General features: G+C 41.6%; 1 protein-coding gene across 1 annotated transcript in view; it reads left to right on the top strand.

The window, feature by feature from the left end:
• LOC133024427 (1-phosphatidylinositol 4,5-bisphosphate phosphodiesterase beta-1) overlaps window positions 1-23,870 on the top strand; it is a 108,316-nt gene that overhangs the window by 37,456 nt on the left and 46,990 nt on the right. The window contains exon 4 of the mRNA XM_061091531.1: window positions 23,249-23,389. Coding sequence (XP_060947514.1) covers window positions 23,249-23,389 — 141 coding nt within the window. The remainder of the gene's footprint in view (window positions 1-23,248; window positions 23,390-23,870) is intronic.

Here is a 23,870-nt window from a genome sequence, read left to right as displayed (position 1 = left end):
GGACACACATATACACACAAAACACAAATGCTTTTATTAGAGAGCAATACTCATGACTGTGTGCACATTGAGCGCACAATATATGCACACTGCATATATGCAAATCCCCCACAGAGACTTTAACACACATACGCTGCTGAGGATGAGAAAGCACAACATGAGCAGAGCCCTTTGTTCTAGACTGTTCAGGCTAATGTTGCTAATTAGCATGTGTCCACCTCATCATCATTCAGGCTGATTAGACTGGCATCCTTCGTTTTGACGGGTGGCTCCAGAAACAGATCCCACACCTTCAGGTCTGTTGTGCAAAGTGCAGCTCTAATAATCAACCTCTTCATATGTCCACGAATAGCTGGACAGTTTTCCATATTCAAAGCAGAGGAAAAGGGATGTAGAATCCACAAAACACGTTGCTACCTAATCTGTGATAAACATTGGTAACCAGGAAGTGTTTATCTGTGTCTATTTGGTCCTGGTGTCTGTTTCCAGGGGGATGCACATGGATTTGTTTTTTTCTTTTCTCTATTTTCATTTAGAATGTTTAGTATTTAGTAATTCATCATTAATTGTTAGAAACAGACAATATCACTTATTGAAATGCGAGTTTCCAGACAGAATACGACACCTTCCTGATTTTAAATACTTAACAATCAAAACCTAATAAACATTCCACTGATTTATGCTGATATGCTCCACCTCAATACTTATAGCTTGTAAAATTAAGTCAGAAAAAACAAACGGTACTTTAAAACTTGGATTGTTATGATGCTGAACAGTTCTTGATCTAGAATCATTTCATTTAATTCAAAAGAGTCATCATTTAACTGCAAATGTATTGTTCATTGTATACAATACAGGCAGCAAGTGTATTTTGTACACTCCCTGGGAATGGAACTGTAGAAAAAGGCAACCAGAAGGCAGACCTTAAACTTTAATCAACAGTTCATGTTCTTTTAAATACACTTAAGTGTACTGTTTTACATGTGTTAAAGCCCCTGGCTCCTGTAGCCGGCCCCACTGTTCCAAACCAACCTTTAATGTTGTCTCTTAAATTAGCCGATTAGCTTGTTCCTGCACAGCATGTTCCCTCTGCTCTCCACCAACCAAACAGCACAACCAACAACATCTCGGCACGTTTGCAGAGCGACTACTATAACATATACTGCATGTTCAGATAAACTCCAGAGCATCACTCTGCCTCTCCACACACTGCGAAAGGGCGTCATTTAAGACTATATCTCTGTCTGTCTGCTTCTCTGTCCTTAGCGGAGCGGGTAAGGGGAAAATGTAATCAGCATCTCATCATGTTGCTTACAATAGGTGTCTGACAGACAAATTGTCTGTGACTCTCAGACTGCCAAACGGATATCTGTCTGTGAAATGCCCTGCGTCTGCACACTGCCTGTGTTGTTCAGGCTGCAATGCACATCGTGAATTGAAAAATGATTCTGTGTTGTGTACAGCAGACTTTATTCTCTAATCTTTTTATTTTTTTAGTATTAGAAATAAGACATCAAGCACAGCTGCTGGTTACACTGTAGAAGGGCAGACTGCGGTAACTTAATCCAGTTCGGCTCTAGCATGTGCCGCTGATTATGTTGTTGTGTTTGTTAAACAAGACACGAGGAATGCATAGTTTATCCATCGCTTGATGCTAGACTGAGGGAAGTGACTGTAGTGATTTCACATGGTCACACACTGGCAGAGAAAATGTTCACAGTTGTAGCATATCGCTGAATTTCTCACATTCACCTGTTTGTGTGCTCGTGGAGGCTTTCACAAAAGGTTTCATCTCAATCTATTGAGACGGGAGAAAACTGATTTCTGGAGTGTCGTCCCAGTGGATGGTTTACAAAGGTAGACTGTCTCGACAGATTGAGACACTGTTATCAGCGGAGACATATGATTATCACTCACAACTGCATGGTAACCACAACTGTGCAGCAACAGTAGGCAGTTGAAACACCAAATGAAGGACATGAGTCATTTGAAAGTTTATTAGAGCTTGAGCATGGTACATTTTATGGGTCCTGTGCCCGAGTGTTGCAGAATGGCTCTATTGTGGGCCCTTAAGACTCAAAACCCCCAGCCGTGTTGTTTAGATAGTGAATTAACATGTGATAGATTTGTGGAAATGTAGAGAGTAGAATCAATACTACATTGTTTATTGTGAGGTGAGAGGAAGCAGCAAACGGCCGTTACAGCCTGGGTTGCAGCGGAGCGAGCTGCTGCTAAATACAGAGCCGCCTGTGTGTCCCCAGCAGTGTAACAGGATCTGGGAGAGGCCAGCGGACCATTATCACCACCGTTCTGTCTGGCCAACAAAGTCAGCTAAAGCTCTATCTCCCAAAGCATTAAGTGCTTAACCGCTCCTCCAAGTTCACAGAAAGCTACTGAAGGGTTTAGATCTGCCCTCTGTTAATACCCTTTTCTATGCACATTGAAATCAGCTATGTTATCAGCTTGTTTACCGCTGTGATTACGTAGATAGTAACAATGAAGCAGATTATGCACTATCAATGTCCTGGCGTTTATTTCTGGCTTTGTGAACAAGTGCCTTTGAAAAGTTGTTGATGCCACATCGTTAAAATACATTACAGTGTTTGGAACGCAAGGCACAAGCTTGGGAAAAACAATTCAAATATGAAAATAAATTCAATAGTAACCGATTTTTAAAAAACATTTCGTGCATCATCTGTTCTATCAGCATTTGAGGAAGGACTGGGTCACAGTAAGGGCTCCAGCTGCGAGACAGCTCTTCAGATGAATCGATGTAAGATCGTCTGACCCAGCGATACAAGATGGAAAGCTGAGAAAGCATCGAAATATGAGGTAACATGAGTTCAATATGCTTGGTATTCTGTGCGCTGCGATACACGTGTCTGCACTTGTTGAAGAATGATTGACAGACAGTCAAGATATATGACCTCTGCTGATGTGTGAAACTTTTCTGCACGGTCTGTGGTGTCTGTTATTCAGGGTTTTGCTTTAAAGCGTGAGAAATTCTTTAAAAGCAACAAAAGTTCAAATATCATTATAATATTACCCACCAACTATAACCTAATAATAGCTTTGATATGTAATGAGATGCATCTAACCGCCTCAGCTGTTGTTGACATTTTGACTCGCAATATTTATAGCAAGTTGAGTTGTGCCTTGTTTCAGCGGAGTTAAAGATTGATTTTCACAATGTGTGTTTGTGTCTGTGTGTGTGTGTTTTTACTCTTTCACAGTGATGTAATAGTGTCTGCACGAGTGTGTGTTGTAGACACAGCCCTGTAATATATGTGCAAACCCCTACAACCATCGGCTCGCCCACGTCCCAGGGAGACGAATTGTAATTCAAGCCGTGGTCTCACCTGCTGAATTCCATCCCCTGCGGTCAAAGAGAAATAATAGTTGAGCCTTGCTTAGAAGCCGACATTCAGGGATTAGAACTAACCTATGATATTTAGACAGATGCGTATTGGCAGCACATCTTGTTCATACTGATGGCCTGTAGATTCTTGTCGCATGTTAGGGACTGTGTGTGTGTTTGTGTGTGTGCTTGCATGCTCCGCTTTTTGCTTCAATATCATCCTTTTGATGGTCTTCACAAATTCAATGGGCTGTTTGAGGGTTAAGACTTGGTTTTAGGGTTAGGTTTATAATCTGGTTTAGGTTAGGGTTACGGTGAGGGTTTGGGAATGGATTGTGTCCGCAACTATAGAGAGACGTGGTGCGTATGACCTTCAGCCGCGAGACATACACCGCTGAAGCAGAAATGATATCCAGAAGCTAGTGAGTGGGTCACGGAAAAGTCATTCTGTAGCAGATGTCAGACAGGATGTGTTTATGTGTTTTGAGGGCGGAACGTTTTACCAGACATCAGTAGCATTTTTTGAAAGTGTGGGCTGTTCTTGCTAGCTTTTCCAGGATGACCAACCCTAGCTAATAAATAGACAAAATTCTAATTCATTGAAATACCATATATCCTCAGCATCTTTTAAGCATCAAGAGTTAACGGGTTAATGTTTTCTAATGATTAATCACCTAATTGAGAAGATCAATCAATACTGATTCTAGTAATTAGTTTCAGCCCATAACGGAATGAAAGCCTATCTCAAAACCCAAGGATATCCAGTTTGCTATTACAGAAGAATAAGGTAACCAGTAAATATTCACATTTGAGACAACAATTCACGTGGTAGAGTAGAGTAAACCTCTACAGTGTACCTAACTAAATGAAAACAGGGAGATATTTATTCGAAGTCATTGTGGATGAGTGGAGGTTGTAAAATATGGCTCCTCTTGTCTTCCCCAGCGAGCTCTGCTTAGAGACATTTTAGTGCACAGAGGCATGAAACTTTGTCACTTGACAGGTCTGGAGAGAGAACTCCCACACGCTCCCGTTTTAGACAGGATTCACGCACACATGCACACAACACTCAAACACAATAATGCTCATCACTCTTTATGTTATGGTGGCCTCTGAAATAAACATGCCATCACAACATCTAGAATTGTACCATCTCCCTCCCTGCTAGACTCCCCCTCTTCTTCAGTCTGGCACTCTCAATCAAATAATCCATTCAGTCAGTGCCAATATGTGAAGAAGAGATTGGATACTGCAGCGACTGACTATCGTTTTCATCAGCAGGATTGGCTGCAGGGCAAATGGCAGCATGCAGTAGGAGGTGATTATAGTAAACGGTTATATGGACTCATTGATTTTCATAAAAGAAACTTCAGCACCGTTTGTTATCACAGACGAGCAATTGATCAGTGTCACCCATTGATGTAACCTCCTGGCGAGCAGCGGAGGTAGAGAACGAGAAAGGTTGCAGAGACAAAAAAAGAGGAGAAAGGAGAAGGTTAGCTTGATGATACCTGATGGGTTTGGGTTTGATTCTTCAGTCAATTACTTAGGCTCTCCCTGCACACAGATGAATTCCCCTGGTGCAAAGCAGGCCATCTCATTACCGCTCATGGAGAAATCGAAGGTGATGCCCACTCTCTCTCTCTCTGGACTACCTCAGAAGCTGCGCCGGTTCCGTGCTAACACAAGACCGAGCTGCTGTGGCTAAGATGGATGGGGAAGAGAATGAATGAACAAACAGATGAAATGGAAACTGGGCAGTGATGAACAGAGCTGGCTGTGTCCGCACAGAGGGAGAATTACCAGAATGGGTCCAGAGATCACTATCTTGGTGAGAAGGCCAAAAGGAGCACAATGGTGCACCTGTGCAGGTAAAGCCCCTACCTTTAGCAGGACCCTAGATGTAATGTCTCAAAGAATGTACCCAGGAAAGGAGAAGTTCTTCCTGAATAAGTGGATACTTTGTCTTTGAAGTGATGAGAACAAAAGACAGAACAAAGGATATGAATTTGATTTCCTTCTTTATGGATCAGCCAAAAGCTTCATAAACAAGCTGTTACATCCAATAATATATGACATTCACAAGATTGTATCTGTTTCACAGTTGTCCCCGTTTATTGTATTACGTTAAGTCAACTCAGTGCACTGTGCATCGTGTCAAATAAATTGAAAGAGAAGATCATTGGTTACATGTAAATTGGTTACAAATTCTCATTCAATTATGGAGCATTTCAGATATCCACGAACAGGAGAGGAAGACAAAGCAGCGTTTCACAGACCAGCAAACACAATGGGAGAAGTATTAAAGGTGGATTAGATAGAAAGTGACCGAAAGCCATTAAAAAGGTGAATCTGACAATATACTGCACATATACAGATCGATGGATGCCAGAGTTGTACCATGGGAAAGAATATCACAATTTTGCTGCCTTCTTCCTGAAATACAAAAATACCAAAACATATCCATGTGGTAAACAATGAATTGCTAGACTGCTGCCTCGGGATGCCCCCCCTTTTCTTTAGTCACTGCGCCGGTTTCAGCACTTGGCACTTGTCTCCAAGTCACTTGATGCCCCCAGTGAAATCAGATGTGACATTTTGTTAACCCAGCAAAGGTCGTCCCACTGGAACTGGAGCTGATCAAATAAGAACGGGTCAAGGCGAGAGCTCACAGACGTGAGAAGAGGGCTGCTGCCAGCAGAAAGTCACTTTGTGTTTAGTCTGTGAAGAGAAATTGGTGCTAACACAGACACCCATTTTCATTGCTCCAGGCAGAGAAAGGTCATTCCACACTTAAATGTACAGATAAGTAGATGTGTACCCACACATCTTTAAGCTGATTTTAAATGGATGTTTCAAAAGAGGATTAGTTTATATTAATTAATTGTTTTTTTACCACCAACCATTGTACCGTTTGTTGGTGAAGGTGGACAGGTGTTTACTGTAGAGTCAACCTACAGTAATTGGTACCTAAGAGTTATTGTGACACCACTTTGTCATTTAATTAGGGTTGTTGTTTTCCTACTCAACACTGATGTGTGGATTATTTTCAAATCAGAAAGGACCTCTGTATAGCTTTGGTTGGGGAGAGGAAAGGTCGTAGAGACAGAAAGCCAATGTTGCCAAATTGCAGACTCTGCTTGTTTCAAAAAGGAAGGTTCAATCTAAATCTATAGAGATTGACTTCACTTCTCACTTGATTTATAACATCAGTAAACAATCATTAGTTTTAAGTGTTCTCCATTACAGCATGATATTAATTTTGTAAATAAGGCTCCCATTTGTAATTAAATAGATGATAAAGCACAGTATGCGTTGGGGCTTAGATATTGTGTATCTTTAGCTTCCTCAAGCTCTGTCAGGCTCATCCCCCGACTCATCCAAATATGGGTATTTCTGGTTTAAAAAAAAAGAGATCACGCTGGCCAAAGTGCCAAACCTAAGCTTTACAGTTAACAAACCATGGGTGACGTCATGGTGGGTTGCTGAATAAGCCACTGAAAGGTGGTAAATGGTGGTGGTAAATTTAGCTCTCCTTCCATGCAGTACAATCAGTGAGTCTCTGTCGATGAACCAGTTGCTCTTTTCCTTCTATCAAGCATGAATCCCAATCAATGACATCAAGGCAGGCTGACGTTTGACTTCCTTGAGTAGACTATTGAAGACTCCCTGTGAAGGACTGGTTTGTTGTCTTTTTTGTGTGTAAAATGACCTTGTATGTATTAAGTAGTTCCAGCATATCTGTAAATCCCTGCATATCAGTGGAAATATATTTTCCAGTAAAAAACATGCTTTGCAAATATGGAATTATATTATGTGGAGAGATTCAGTGGCTTTCACACTCTCTCTGGACACATGCGAACAAACTTGCTCACCAATATATACTCCCCACCTTGCAGGTGAGTATGAAAGTGTAATGAGTGGTCTGAGGGGTCTGTTTCCATGGAAACCACACGGAGAAGATGATGTACACAGAGCTAAAGGTGCTCTGACACATGGTATCTTCTTGCCATTTGACAGGCGAGCATAGGAACGATCACACCAGCCACTGATTAACTCTCTTCTCTTCTCTTCTCTTCTCTTCTCTTCTCTTCTCTTCTCTTCTCTTCTCTTCTCTTCTCTTCTCTTCTCTTCTCTTCTCTTCTCTTCTCTTCTCTTCTCTTCTCTTCTCTTCTCTTCTCTTCTCTGCTCTTCTCTGTCTCTTGGCTAAAAAGCATCAGTCTGTCCTTCAAGGGAGTTTGTTAATCTGCATTAATTAGAGCTGCATTTGTAGAAATCTGTTCTGCCTTTTTCTCAAAGTGATTGAGGAACAAGAGATACATTTTCTCTGCAAGACTGAACACTTTATTCTGTTCCAACGAATGTGATACTTAAAGGCTTGTTCTCCAAATATTCCTCAACCTGCAGTAAGCCATTTGATGGAGGGGGCGATTTGAAGCTCCACTGGCACAGCTTCAGAACCATTTTCATAGTACAAGATTTGTGGAGAAATCAATCTGCCTTCAAAAAGTTGATGATTTTGGAAGCAAGTATCTCAAATGACTCATATCTTTAATTGAAAACTCTAATTTGCCTTACTATCCTAATGATCTGGATGCTAATGAAGCAGCGCTAATGAACCAATGCTAACGATCATTGATCATTTCAAACTCCAGATATTTAATTTTGGAAACAGACTCTGCAATTGCTGAGTTAAATAAACTTCCAGACATGGCTGCAGGCGACAGTGAGTGTCTCCTCTTTCATCTCTAATTTGTTCAGCTTTAATTGGGGTGATCGATATCTCCTCCAAGTTTCCCACCTTCCTGTTATCATCCATCTGTTCATAACATAAAACACGGTGTGGAGGACTTATGAGAGTAGCTCTCGGTAATTCGGTTAATTGCCACCTCGGTCACACTAGTCAGCTCCTAACACTATTAATCACATAGGTGAGACTGGTGGACGGGCTGCACATGGGTTAGCTTGTGTGATTGTGCGGCTGGAGCTTCTGTAGATCTGTGCGATAGATTTGTGAGTGGTTGGGTGAGTGTGTGTGTGTGTGTGTGTGTGTGTGTGTATTTAAGGGGCCCTTCCAAAGGCAAAGAGGTAAAGAGACAGCTGACCTTTCTCACTCCCTGCAAAAATCCCCTCTGACCATGCACGCACGCCAAAGACTTAATTGGTTTTCGATAGTAAATCTTGGGAGGGTTAGTTAAGAAAATGTCTGATTGTAAATGCTGCAGCTACAGAAACCACCAAGCTCTCCCAAACTATTTATTGTCCAAAAGACTTAGCTAATGGAGGTGGCATATTCATTTGTATCTCTTCTCCTTCACTTGTTTTTCTCCAATGAATGATGTTGGGGATTAACTAAGAAAATGGGTGCTTTTTTTTCGTGAGATTAATTTCTTTAGAAGTTGTTTTGCGTTTGTTATCGCCATTTTTCTTTGGCCCTAAAACCAGCCTTCAGTCTGGACACCACATTGTTTGGTAGCTGACAGACCCCACAAGATGAACACTTACTAGAGAGGCCGACAACACACTAATCAGTTATTGTCGTCCATTGTAAATTCCTATTTTCTTAAAAGCAAGTGAAAATTCTGTGGATGTGCTGCTTCCATTGCTGATAACAAACTTAACTGTACCAGCTTTTAACTGCATTTCATTGCCTTTCAAACATTGGCCTTTGTTAACATTTGGTGTTAAATTCAGCCAAGCCATTAGCATCAGGGAGACCATGATTAATTCAGAATAAACTCCGGCAAAGGCCTTCTGAATAAATAGCCTTCTGAATAAAACAGATGGAATAATTTTATGCTACTGATGTAATGTAATGGAACTATGGAGAGACTTGTCTAAGCACAAGCTACTCAGCTCAAACACCTACACACTGTGCCGTAGGAAGCATTACATTATGTGAAGCATCTGGCAGGTATTGACCTTGAGTACAATATAATGGGCAAGGTCAGTAAATACCGCCATGTGTTCCGTGTTCCCATTGGTTGTCTGTATATTAATGTTTTTTTTTCATGCACACTCATAGAATGTGAAGCACTAGTAATTAAGTTCATAAAAACATGATGCCGTTTTTTATACACACTCTACTTCAGGGTGCAAAACAGTGGAGGATATCTAAGAGGATAGATGTCTTGCCGAATTTGGTTGAAATAGTTTGGCTCAGCATGGTAGACTGACATTGTTGGAGAAAGAAAAGGCAAGATTATGTTTGGCCTGCTTCTTGCAAGTATCTGTTGTGACAGCAAACATTTACTATGTCCCTTTTGATTAGATTAATGTGCCAGCAAAATGTGTGTGCGGTTACTGAGCTGACACAAATTAACACATATGTTTCTCCATGTTCCTATTACATTATGTTGTCAAGTTTATTGACTGAATAAGAGAAACACAATTTTCTTTTTGTAAAGGACGATCAAGAAAAAGTGGCAGTGGAAGCTGATAAATTAATCTGTTCCTCTTTTTTCTGGCTCAAACACAACAAAACCCCAAAATGTTAAGCACTGTTGGGCAAGAATGGCAAGTCAAAGGTTACCCTGATTTACGTAAGGTCATCTTTCGTGTTTACAGACGAAAGGCGTTATGTTCACACACATCGTCTGTTCTACCATTAGAAATTGACACTGAGCTTATTAAGCTTAGAGGTGCAGTATGTGTCTGTTGCCTGGTTCATTGAGCAATCGGGAACAGATCAAAGAAACCAATCAGATTCGGAGGCTGGTTCTGTTTGGAGTGTACACGTCTCTCATATGTTTCATCAACATAGTGGGATCTTGCAATGGGCTGTCCCCAGATCACTGTCAGCTCGGTGCTAGCTCAAACATCAACCATGGGATTAGATGGCCATTTGAATATGTTAAATATCCAAGGACTTGTTTAAACATTTGGTAATCCTTTGTTGGCAGATCGTTTGAGTACACAGATGCCATACCAAATGGGGCGTTTTGCGAGGGTGGTAGGTGGCTGGTTGGTTGGTGGCTGGCATGGTCCAGCCTGGCAGATGGTCTGGGGATGTCGGGAAAGCAGGCCCCCTGTGTCACGGCAAAGCTAATAATGGCAAAAGGCTAAATGATGACTATAGACAGAGGATAAATCACAATTATCACTCCATGATGCTTAACAAGTATCCTTAAATGTTTGCACAGGGACTTGGAGACCCAATTAAGGCTGTTTATGCACACCATTATGTCACCTAGTACAATGTTACTCTATATGTGAAACAGTGTGTGAGCTGACAGCATGGTGCTAAAAAGCTGTTTTCTTTTTCTTCTTTTGTTTTGTTTTAACCTTCTCACTGTGATAACATTCTAAAGAAATTGTTCTGCTGTGATTTCAAAGAACGATGGCACAACAACACAGTGCTGTGTTGTTACAGTGGGTATTTCCTAGGACACTTCCCTTAAAGGCATGCATGAATGCTTCATGAGTGTAATTGATTTTATGAAGAAAGAGTTTCCAGTTTGAGATGTATAAAGCCATCTTAAGTGGTCCAAAGACCATGCTGCCTTTATATAAGTATTAGACAATGTTGAAACAAGAAAAGCTCATAATGTATGGGTTAACTTGCCTGCAGGACACTGGCTATACTCATCTTGTTTCTGTACTGTATTGTTTTAGTCGATACACCTCCACTCCTGTGCATCAATCGTAGTGAATCGGACAAACCGTTGTCTCTGGATGGAGAAAGCCAGGTCTTTGTGTATGTCTCCATCAGTAAAAAGACAGAGCACAGCTTCACTTTTATTTTATACACCACGTCGACTACTTCTGATGCTACACAGCCCTCCCCTTCAGTATTCCAGGAATGTCCCCCAATAAACTCAATTGGTTCTGGTCAGAATTATTAAAGATGTCATTGGGACTGGAATCTGCTTCATGTCCTCTACGCAGTGAGGAGCCCTGCAAATTTGAGTGTTTTGGAGGGAGGGAGGGAGGGAGGAAAGGAAGGGGGTTTTGAGCAAGAGATGGCACGAATGGAAACAGCTAGAGGGGGAGGGTATATGCTGGCTTCTTACAGCAACAGTAGTGGCAGAGGATCTACAGCCTGAATACACTGTGCCAACAGGGACTTGTATAAATTATTTACTTCTGGTCCTCATTGTGGACATTTCCCCTGCAGGGCATCTCTCCATTGGGCTCATGGCTCTTGGGGGCCGGTGCAGGGTGCCAGAGGAAGGACCTGGGGCTGGAAGTAGCCTTCTTTCCAAACAGCTTGATGCATTGTGTGTCTCTGCGGGCTGTTTGGACGAGAGGTTGGTTTTGAAAGGGGTGCAGAAAGCGAAATTGGTCTTCATCTTAGAAACAGTGGGAAGGAGAAAAAGTCCTCTCCCTGAAAAGCCTGTTGGCTTCAAAGTGATTGTTCTTCGTGTGATGTCCGATTCGATAAATCATTTGTCTCTTTGGAAGTTGTGTTTCTTTTCTCAGGTTCTTTGGAAAGTCACACATCCGATTTTCACGGTAGAGGGCTGTATCATCCATTGTTCCACCAAGGTTAGGAATCGTTTGATTCAGATGTCTTTCTCCAATTGAGAATGTGTCAACTTTTTTGTTTTACTATAACTGAAAACTGAATGCGTTATTGATGGTAAAGGAGGTACAAGCTCAAGGTCACGTAGAGAATTCATCAGGTTGAAAATTCTGTGTCTTGTCTCAGGAATCGTTAGAAATTTGGATGCACGTTGCACCAGTATTTACCGATTCTGTTCCATGTCTATCTTTGTTTCCATGTCTTTGCATCTGTGCCTTCCTGGACACATTGTTATGCAGCCTCCATGTGTGGATGTACTGTACTGATTGCTCTTCTGGGCAGTAAGCTTTTTCTCCGCATTTCCAGGAGTCTGTTCACACTAAATTACGACCTCTATATGACTACAGGATAATTACTGTAGTTATGTACCTGCCGGTTTCCGGTGCCCAGGGGCTGTTTTTAGTGCCACCTGTGAAAGACTGCCACTTGATGGACAGCTTCAGCTGAATGGGGTTCATCCACCTCACAAATTGATGCAAATGAGTCACAGTAAGTGTGGGTGGGAGTAATGACCAGAATACCTGTGGCACGCTGAGATGGAAAAATTAATTTTATTTCGCACAAGGAGGAAATATCCAGCAAATTTTGAGTGGGTACTTTGGATGAAACCTTGAGGGATTTATCTTAAAAGCTCTCAACATTTGGACCAAACCATGGTTATGTTTTCATCTCTGTCCGTTTCTTTGTCTGTTGTTTGGATGGTGTTTTCGTTTGTCAGATGGATTGCACAAATCTACTGAACAGATTTCCACAAAGCTTGGTGGAAGTACGGGACATGGGTTAAGAAAGAACTCTAAATATTGGACAAAAGACATTTTCACAGATTTCTCAGAGCATAATCATAATCATTTATTTTAAGGAAAGAGAGATATCTAAAAGTGTTTGTAATTTGGTGCAGCCTGATAGAAGTTGAGGGGGATTTTTTGGACCTTGGCAGATGTATGAGCTCTAGTGAGTGCCATTCTATTATTTGTTGTTGTAAATCATTGTATTACACAACGCACTTGTCATGCTTTACCTTCAACCCAACGAGCCGTGTCTTTGATTTGATTGCCAGCTCAGCTATTTGGCTTGTGTGCTCCTTAGACCCCAGTATTGTTGGGTCCTTGTTCTAATGAGAAGTGCTGAGCTGGTGCGTCACAGCGGTTGATTATTTTTCTCCTGCTGAAGTGTATCTGAGGTCAGCTCCCTTCTGTCGGTGCCTCAGACTGCCTCTCTCTGCCCAATGTGAGTGCATGCCAGGTAGACTTCTTCCATCTCATCAAACCTGCCCCTTGCCGCTTCGGTCTCCCTGTCTTTCCTTCACGGTGGTTCACACACAGCGTGAATCGTCCTCTTGCTTCTTTTTTTTCTCCTGACCGTCTCTTCCCCCAGACGCGGACCTACCACAACATATGTGTCCGCACGCTCAAGTGAATGAAAAATGTACAACACCGTTTTGCCGCTTTACTCAGGACACGTGCCCTTGTACGAGATTATTATGCAGCTTACCTTACCAGGAGTTGAGGTGCAAAGGGACTCTGTGACTCTGTATAATTATCCTTGTGTCCTGCCCTCCAAGCTTTTATGTTCCCTGTTAATCCATGCTGGCATGTCTGCTTCCTTCCACTTCTCCCATCCCTTCCGTTACTGATCCATCTGTTATCAAAGTCTGCTTTTGGCCATTAATGGCAGAATAATCTTGTATTCTCTGATGGCATGTCAAGGTGTTAGGGTGAGTGATCATTTGGTGTCTCTGAACAAGCTCTGTAAGATTCAGTCAGCCGTTAAATAACTCTATTTTCTATATAGAAGTCATTCTGCAGAGGATAACAACCTTGTGCCCTTCATGTGGCTTGAAAACTAAAATAAAACACTCGGTTGAAACCTGCTATCGTGACAAGGGCCGTTATTTCTAAATCATGATAAATTATAAAAGCAGTGATGTTGCTAAGTAAGTGTCCTACGTCCCTGATACGTTCAAATCCAAAAGGGTGGAGTAAATTCATTATCCATGCGTGTCAGGGACGAAGAACAATACATCGAGAACAACAAACTTGTGTTAAAAATCACACTAACCAGCTAAATAAAGAAAAATACATATAAATGCAGTTGCAGTGGATAAAATTTACTATATTTGTCTTCTAATGCATTGTACTAGCTGACTCAAATTTGCTGGTGTATGAGGGTCATATTATCACAACTGTAGTAGAGTCCCTGCTCCTCATATGGTTCTCATGTTACCCTGCTGCCCGAACAGATTTGTCGAGAAGATTATCTAATTTTATCCTGTTTCTGGAGCGTCCTTCTCATGAAATGCATACCGTCAAGATGTGCAGTCAATATAGTTTGTTTTGTTATTTGTCTTACGGAAAGATTGTATTCATCTTGACCATTAAATGAAGAATGCTTGTCTGGTATGTGGACACTACTCCAAAACAATGAAGTGATGTGAAATGATAATATAGCCATTTTGAAGCACTGAAGATATATATATTCCGGTCATGTTTTGGTAATTGATGAGGTATTTTATTGTAGGTGGTTCACACACACGTGCAAACACAGAGGAACACAGACTTATTTCAGCTTGGGGATACATTACTGGGAAAAGAAAACACATGGCATGAGAAACAGTGAGAGCTCCTCCGTGGCCGATTCTTTGTGACAGCGTCCATTGAGTGACACTTAAATCGGATGACTTAGTTTTCGAGGGGGCCGCACATTTGCAGTCTAAGTCTTTCAAGCATTCCTTATTTTTTCCCCTCAAAAGCACAGCAACCTCAATGAGATGTCAAGAGTTTTTTATATACAGCGTGGCAGATTAAATTGGGATTTTCTTCCGTTTTCTTGCCCGGGCTGCAAAGCACAGCTGTCATCAGCTGTCAGACAGCAGTTTTATTTAACTGTAATGCTGTGATAGTAAGCAGGTGTCTACTTTTCAGACTTCTTCAAAATCATGTGTAGTTGCATATGTTTTGCTCCAAGAATCTTTGTTCTTGAATTCAAAATTAAGTAAAGTGTACAAATGTTTTTGTTATTATTGTTATTATGTTATTGTCAGCAGGATCTTCACACTGGACATAATCTGATTTCTGTAGGGATACATCAGACACACCTACATTTATGAATATTCTTCCTCCTACATTTTTGCCTGAAGTGCGTATGAGTCCAGCTGCCCTGCAGGCAAAACTCAGATTTAATAAAAGTCTCATCAGTAAGAAGAAGTTTGTTCATTCCATGATTAGATTTTTCATGACAAAATGAGACATATAGTGTTCTTTCAAAAAACGCACTTTGTCCTTTCGTCCCCTTAAAGTCACTTCCACTGTGTGTCAGGAGATTATTAGCATCGGGTGTGAATGTTAGGCCACTTCCTGGAGACATTAAAATGGGGCCCTGTCAGCACAAGTTATGGCTGAAGTGTTGGCATTTTGGAAATGGTGTGGTATGTGCTCTCCATCTCCACTCCGTCCATCCCTCCATCCCCTCATTTCATGTCTCACTGCTTTGGGGGGTTAATGAAATGCCCCTTTTGAGGAGCTGGAATGAGGGATTGTTAAAGTCTATACCAGCTTTCAGCCTCCTGCTGCGCATTTCCTCAACCTGTGCCTTGATGCACCGCTGGCAGATGTATTCCACTGAGGAGCTAATGATGAGCTAAAGCTCTGAAATCCTTTCCCACTAATCGGGATGTTATTTGTTACTTCAATTCCCGTCTTAACGATTATACCGTTCAATCAAACACATGCAATATGAAAAGGAAATATTCAGTTAAAGACGTTGAACATCTTCTCAAAATAATAGACCATAAATCATGTTTCAGCTCTCACACTCTTGAACCAACATGGCTGTGCTTACTGAAGCCTCACTGATGGACAGTTGCCAGTATCACAGGCCTGTACTGCAGGGATGTAATTGCATCAGGTGCATTTCTTTTAACCAGTAGAAAACACTTGCCCATGATTTTTTTTACGATTGCAAGACATGCACACACTGTGGTCAGTGATGCATCACCTGACAGCTGACTGATGAAGCGCTGACCTTTTACTCCCAGCCTTGTGGGCAATTCTCTGCTTCATGAAACTGTGCAGTCTGCATGCACTGACACTTGGCTGTTCAAATGAATTATGACTATGTGGGAGAATAATAAAAAGCAGCAGAGAGACAGTGAGCCTTGCAGATGAGGGGATGAGAGGAGGATGCAGACGGAGGTAGAATGAGGCAGTCGATGCCCCCACCATCACAGACTATATCACTTGATCCCTCTCTGATTCCCTCGCACCTTCTCCTACTCCCATGCATTATCTTTGATCGTGTTTACAATGCACTTGTTTACCTGTGGATTATTCTTTGTCAACATCCAGGTTCACCGCCGGCTTGGAAAGTTTGTGAGGCACTTTAAAAGCTGTGGAAGTTTACCATTTTAAACTGTACAGCTGTAATGGGAGCAGACAGCTCTCCCGTCCTCGTATGAAAGGCTTCAGTTATCGAGGCTAAATCAAACAGACTGTTTGATCAGCAGATAAGCTTTAAAGAACTGAACTACATGGTGTCGCCCCCCCCCCCCCCGTAGCAGAAATGCTCCATACTGTTGTTCCCCCACTGTGAGGGTGTGAAGTGCAACATTTCTTTTCCTTCCCTGCAGAATTGAAGATGTCTTTGTTTGTATGTCTGTTGTGTGTATCAGTGTGTGTGTGTGAGTTTGTGCCAGCTACTACAATCATTTTAGCTGCCGGGCGATTTAACTAAAACTTATCCTTTGAAAAATCCTCTTGCACATTTTTCAGAGTTTCTTTTTTTTTTGCCTTACATTAAAATATGTATTCATTGCAGTGGTGGTGCACTGTATAGTGACACTCTACTGACATCTTATTATATAGCTCATGTAGTTGTTAAGGCCCATGCATCATGCATAGCATATCATTTTATAGGGCAAATGATAGAGAACCTGTGTGTGAGTATAGATAAAACAGCACCTATTTCTTTAGTGCCCTCGGTGTGTCTGCTGTGCATGTAGGTTGCTGCTTGCAGTATCCATATGCTTGAAGAATACGATGTCCTGTTCTGTGACTGGATAGAGTAACGTATTTGTGCATCCATGCGTGTCGATGATTAGAAAGGCCATTTGCAGGAAATGGCTCGAAGAGAAAGATGGGGCTCTTTGTTCTAATGGGATCAGTGTTTTTGTCGCTTTCTGTCTGTGTAAGTCATGATGTGGCTAATGTTTTAAACATGCTCTGCGGATGTAGCCTGACCCTCTTAAATAAATGACTGCATCGCCAGGCGAGGGAGTCGTCTCTGGATTAGCTTTGCTGTGGGGTGAAATGCTCGGCGTGCTCTTGTGTGACTCATACAGGCTGATAGACAACAAAGGATGTCTAGCAGCAAAAGGCATGCGTACACAAACACACACACACATTTACTCAAATCCTTCTAAAACAATAAATAGAAATAAAGGCAATTCGGTTGCATCACATCATCATTCTGCCATCATTATCCCTTCTATTCCCACACACACTCTTGATGCATATTAACGACAAAACCTATTTGTGTAGCAGAATGAGCACATCACCCCCAGCTTGAAATCCCATAATTTTCTGCCTAGTGCCTGAGGCTTTGCACTGCCCCACCAGCAGCCTCTCACTGCTCCGTTAGTTAACAAGGCAAGCCAGCAGCAGAAGAAATGGTGCCCTGCTCATAACTTGCGTTGCAGCTCTGCAGCATCATAGCTCCTCACATTAAAATGTTCTCCTCTGAATCCTGCTTTAAAAGTTGGATCAATAGCTTTTAATCCCTCATGCTCATGTGAGGTTATGCGTAGCTTTATCGGTGGTTCTCTGGGGTTGAGAGGCCCATAATTGGGTGTAGTAAGAAGGAATTCATGCGGAATGTGTAGAAATGTGAGGTCAGAGAGGGCAGTACATAGTAGATGATGGCATTTCAAGTGTTGAAGAAGCCGGGGTCATGTTCTCAAATGAGGGGGTGATGGTGCATGGGATGGACTGGCGAGTTGGAGCTGAACTGCAAGGCAAAGCTTTGGATTTACCAGTTGATCTAAGCTCCAACCCTCACCTGTCATCACCAGCTCTGTGTAGTCACTAATAGAATGAGGTTGCGAATAGAAATTGCTAAATGAACATATAAATATATGTATAATTGAATATTTCTTCTATTCCCTTATATAGCTAAAAACACACTTCTACTATGTTTCTCAAGCATCCCTTTGTTTAAGAACTGCAGAAGCCTGAAAATATGTAGTGTGAACTGAGACAAGCTTCACACTCTGACAAGGTCAACTCAAGTGCAGCGTTCCTGAAGAAACCAAAGCAAATTTATTTTTTGAACGCACTGTGCTGTGAACTGTAATTCTTGTGAGAGCTCGTCCATTAAAGAGGGAAAAAAACAAAACCTCTTCACATGCGACCTCTGAAGAAACCTCAACATCCATTTGTACACCAGCAGAACCTTCTCTGAACTCGGCACTGTTCGCTTACTAAAGTAACTGTCCATGACACCTAATCAATTATTTCAACTGCCTCAGCACATTTTGTTTTATTCCAAGAGAGGCCCTTAATAATACAAAAAAATATGAAATATTTCCACTACTTCTTCCACTTGTCCAAACTAAGAATCATCGGCTCCTTTTGTGAAGAAGCATCATCTGTTCGGCAGAAGCACAGTTTGCATATTTCAAATTCTGCTGCTGGATCCCTGTGGTTAATGCGAGAGAACTCCAGATTTATGATTTCCCATCATCACAGCATCTCAGCTTTGCGTGCATTGAGCACAGTTTTAGATTTATAGTTAGAAATCTGTGATGCAGTATATTAAAGGCAAGCGTTGAGTGGCCTCTGTGTAGGTAGTTGGTTCATCATCAATCATTCATGTTGACATTCCCCTTGATCTGATGTCCCTCTGCTGTGTGTTTATGCACACATATGACTGTTTGTGCAATATTATGTACTCTGCTGTGATTTGTGTGTGTGTGTGTGTGTGTGTGTGTGTTTGTTTGTATGTGCATGCGTGTGTATTTACGATTGTGTGACCAGGTCCAAGGTTTATGCGAGAGGGTGTTTGAGTTAAGACAGATACCCGCTGCAGGTGTTAAAGACTTGAGGTGTGTCTTGCCTCTCTCTGCCAATCTGAATCCCTTTCCTTGTGCCCAGCAGAGTGTGACACGGTTTGAGTGCATGGCTGGTGACAGATACAGCCTTGTGACAAACTTAAAAGCAGGAAGAGGAAGTCTGTATTACTTCAGGCTGCGGCTCCACCTGAATGCTAAGTGTCCGAGGAGAGTTCTCGTACTGACACAGTGCAGCTGCTGGCATGCCTGAGCAAACACATGCTCACAAGCCTGGATACACACTACGTGACACACTTTGTATACACTATGTGGAAACAGTTGACATTCACATCAGCGGTCCACAGCTATGTTGTCGAAGGGCTCTGAACTTGTGAAGTGAAGTTTGTTGTGAATACATTTCTTATGAAAACTAGAATGATATTTTAGACAACTTTTTTCACACAAAAAAAAAGACTAATACTAGAATGGCACTCAGAAGAGGAATACCCTGTCCGCTTAAATTCAATCAAATTACACACAAGGTTTTACACATTCTGTGCCAGATTTTTTTTCATCAAGATCCATGAATTCCCTGGGAAGTCTGACGTGGACATTAAAAAATTGGGTTCTTTCTTGGACTGTTTCCTATCCTTCCAGCAAGTTAATGGAAATCGTTAAAGTATTTGAAGAATAATGGCAACGGCGGTCCAATAGACATGTTTTAGTGCAAGGCCTTATTCAACAAGCTTCATGCAACAGTGGCATCCCACATTATATGGTCTGATTAGTAGCCTCAAACAGTTTCCACATTACTATTAATAAGACACACCTAATGATTAGTGTTTGTCAATGATTTTTTCTGTCTTGGACATGAATTGTTCTTTGAAGAAACAGATAAAAAATCCTACAAAATCCAGTTGCCCGATGACTAACTGCTCTGCAGTGAACAGAACGTAGCTGCAGTGATGCTGGGCTAGCAGGAAGAACTGTACTAAATTACATTAGCGAGAGTGGTTCTGTTGAAACCGACAGTTTGGAAATGCTAACTGGATTTACTGAGGTGATTCAGTGTGTGCTACCGCAGAGCAGGGACATGGACGCCATGGGAGAGACGCCGGTAACCACGGTAACTGCACACAAAGATGGTGGCAGACTTAGAAACATCAAAATGCACTGCAGAATGTAGACAAAATGAGATTAACATGTTCCTGATGAAAACAAGACGGAAATGTGAAAGCTAATACACAAGTTCAAAAGCATGAAACTAAAATCTAAATGAACTTTTAAAGAAAACATCCTCTCCCTTCAACCACACCATCATTTCCAAACACCATCCAACCCTTCACTTGTTTGGCTCTACTTCACCCATGTTTGTGGTAACTGGGACATCAGGCGTGCCTCCAACAGCTCCCACAATGCACCAGCACAAATTACATTTCACTCACATGGCTGAGCAGCCCTCTCCTCTGTGCCTCTCTTTTCACGGTTTTCCTTTTGACTTTTCTCCTCTCCTCTACTCTCCTCGTTTCGCTTCCAACAAAGTCCTTTTCCAACATAAACCTGCTGATCTCTCTCAGGTTTATATTTCTGAGAGTGCCTGCAGCTTCCTCCTGGGATCGGCCCTGCGCTCTGACGGCTTACGAGGAGCAGAGCTGTATGTTTGGCTAATAGCTACAAGTAGCATCAAAACATTATCAAATTGTTCTGACGTTCCGGCATTGTAATGAATGAAATATGCATCTTACTGTCATCTCCTCTGTTCTCAGATGGCTTTCATCTTCGGCAAACTGCCAAGACATCCCTCAAGGGCTACTTGCACATTGTGTGGTAGCAAATTGAAAGTGGCTTTTTATGCTATGATTGATGGAACCGGTGGCATTCTGAATACATAAGTGGACAGTGATGGATTCCCATAAATATGTCATTTGTATAAAACGGGTTGATGGTCAAGCCTTGGACCTTGTAAAGCCAGACATGACCTCTGGAAAATATCTGCACAATCGAGATTTCGTTGTCATTCCAAGTTGACATCTTCGTTGGGGTCTTCTACATGAATGGCCTCTCTTTTTCATCCCGTGATATATATAAATATGTATTTTTTTTTTTCCGTTTTGCATCCAAATCTTACAGATAATCTCCTGCTGTTCTCTCACTCGGACATTATCCATTACTTTTACTAGGGGGCTGACAGGAGGAACCTCAGGGAATGTCCGCGGCACACAGACATTTGTGTTTTCGCATAGCGCATCTTATTATCTGGAGTTCAGGACATATCTGAAAGCAGTTTTAAACTAAACTGGAAATCTCTCACTGAGTGAAAACTTGTAATATTTCAGTATGAAGATTGTGCAGGTAGTTATCGCTCCTTTTTAGCTATCCTAGCTCCCACGTAAAAATTGTGAACGCTTGTGTAAAAGGGGGTCACAGAGACAGACTGTCAGAAGGGACAGATCCTTCAATACGGGATAATAAGGGAAATGTATTGCCTCAGAAAAGTTCAGCATGATATTAATGGGCGCCACTAAGCTGCACAATTTGATTGGGGGGCGTGAGGGACGTGTAGAGGACATTTATCAGCGTGACACAGGACACAATGCTCTTTGTTTGATCGGTTAAATTAGCGGGAGCTCATTTGCTTTCGCTGCAAAATCCTTTACAGGGATTTTTTTGTTGTGTTAATTAAGCCAGAGCAACCATTTTGTATGCTTCCAGCATACTGGGCAGCAAAGGAGAGAAAAGGATCATTATTATTCCTCTCTTACAGCTCGAAGGCACTGTATTTTTTTTTTATATGGTTCGCACCAAAGAAGTGCTGCTTAAATGTATATTTGCTAAAATTTGTTTGGTTTAGTTTTCCTCAGACAATACCTCCCCTGTGTACAAATAGTTTTTTTTTGTATCTCTGTGTAAACTGGAATGTTGCCAGCACCGAGTGTTTGGTAACAACAGACAACAGAGTTCTTACAGCAGACTTTCAAACTGCTGAATCTGCAGCATTAAAGGGACTCTTACCTTTGTTGCATTTTTACACTTTTTTTGGATAAGGTTAAATTGGTATTAATAAGGTAATGACACTCTAAAATGCAAGACAGACCCACCAGGAGTAAAAACAAACAATTATTTCACTCTCATAATATTTAGTGAAAACTTCAACCAATAAAATTCTTCGGACCGAAGGACCTTATTGGCCTACAGACCTGTCTGTTTGCTGCATGGAAATGCAGGTTTTCCGTCTGCTTCTTGTGGCGCATTCGGGCCCGCGTCATCAAGGCATGTGAATGTAAATGTATATAACTTACCGAATCCATTGCTTTGGTAAACAAAAACTCACGTGCGTGCGCGGAGGCAGTAGATTGTAAGTCTGCTTGTAAATAAAGTTTCTTCAAAAAAACACCGCGGATGGGAACGAGGGGGTGGGGCACTGGAGGAAGGCGGGATGATTTGAATGTGCTGTAATTCTCAAATGCAACAAAGGTAAGAGTCCCTTTAAAGGTTTCAGGGGGACTTAGATCAGAAAAATGCATTGCTTAGGTTGGAGACCCATTCTGCTCAGGATTCTCAGGATTTGTGATTAAAACTCTTTCTGAGCAAGAAGAATATCTGCATGACAGATCTTCAGCTCAGTGAATCCAGTGGCCCGAAGCATTATGTTTCCTGGTTGTACTTCATCCATCCGTCCATCTGTCTCCCATTCCTCTGTACCATTTTCCACAGTTAAAATGAAAGTGTAATAAGATTGGAGGATTTTCTCACTGAAACAAGTTGAAAAAGAAAATTTGGAAAGTGTTATCTCTCAGGATTTGTTAAGTTGTACTAAAAAACTAAATTTTCTACCGCCAGTATCATTCTTTTATTATCAGTTCTAAGCCCCCAACCCCTGTTAAATAACTCCCATCATACTGCTGCTTAACCTTCCATGTGTCCTCCTCCGATATGAAACTTGCAAGTCACATTAAAATCCACAGGGACTGAAGCCGCTCACCTTGCTCCTCTCACATCTGCTGACCTCTCATTAATCACTCGCATCAGCAGCCAGACAAGGGGTTCGAACTCCAAAATCCTGACAGGTTTTGTTTCACCTCAGTGAATTCAGAGGGTATTTTTTGTTTTGAAACAACATGAGACCAAACTGCTGTGACACAAAGCAGTACTGACTCTGACTTCCTCAAAAAAAGCAGAGCTTGTCTTTTCCATGGTCTGTTTAATGTCATTTTCCATTCAACAGATGGAGGTTTTGTTTGGACTGCTAGGTTCGAGATGCAGGTTGGCTGAGGTATCATCCACGGTTTTAAAAGTGTGTGTGTGTGTGTTTTCATTGTTAAAGGAAGCCAAGCTGCGTGAGCTACTGGATGTCAGCACCATGGCGGGGAAGATGGAGAACAGGATGCTGACGGTGGTGAGTGGCCCCGACATGGTCAACATCACCTACCTGAACTTCATGGCGTTCCAAGAGGAGATAGCTAAGGTAAAAACCCTGCTTAAAAAACACACACCGAAACCACCCTGTATAATGAGCTATTTAAGACAATATCTGATACTGGATGAAAACCTTGTTACTCTTTGATCAATTCAGTAACATTCCCCCCGAAAATACTTTGACGGGGTTTCAACTAAATAAAAAGGATCTTTTTGTATACAAAACAGAAAAGGAGAAAAGGCTGCAGAACACAAATTGTCTAAACTTCCCTATATTAAAGATCATGAACATACATGACGTAAGACTTTCTCATTTATTCCTTGAGTCTTCCATAGTTTTGATAGACTTTGATAGAGATGAGACTCAACATGAAAGCTACCATGTTTTCTGTGTTCAAATAAAAATGACCTGCATACCTACGTGTATGAGCTAAGGTCTTTATTCGTTCTCGACATATGACAGTAGTAACACATTTAGCCTCTCAGCAGTTATCAACATCTAATTAGATGAGGACTAAGTACTGTGAGTG

This window comes from Limanda limanda, chromosome 18 (genome assembly GCF_963576545.1).
Source record: "Limanda limanda chromosome 18, fLimLim1.1, whole genome shotgun sequence".
Classification (NCBI taxonomy): domain Eukaryota; kingdom Metazoa; phylum Chordata; class Actinopteri; order Pleuronectiformes; family Pleuronectidae; genus Limanda; species Limanda limanda.
Note: the sequence above shows the minus strand (reverse complement) of the source record. Positions and strands in the feature narration are given on the sequence as shown.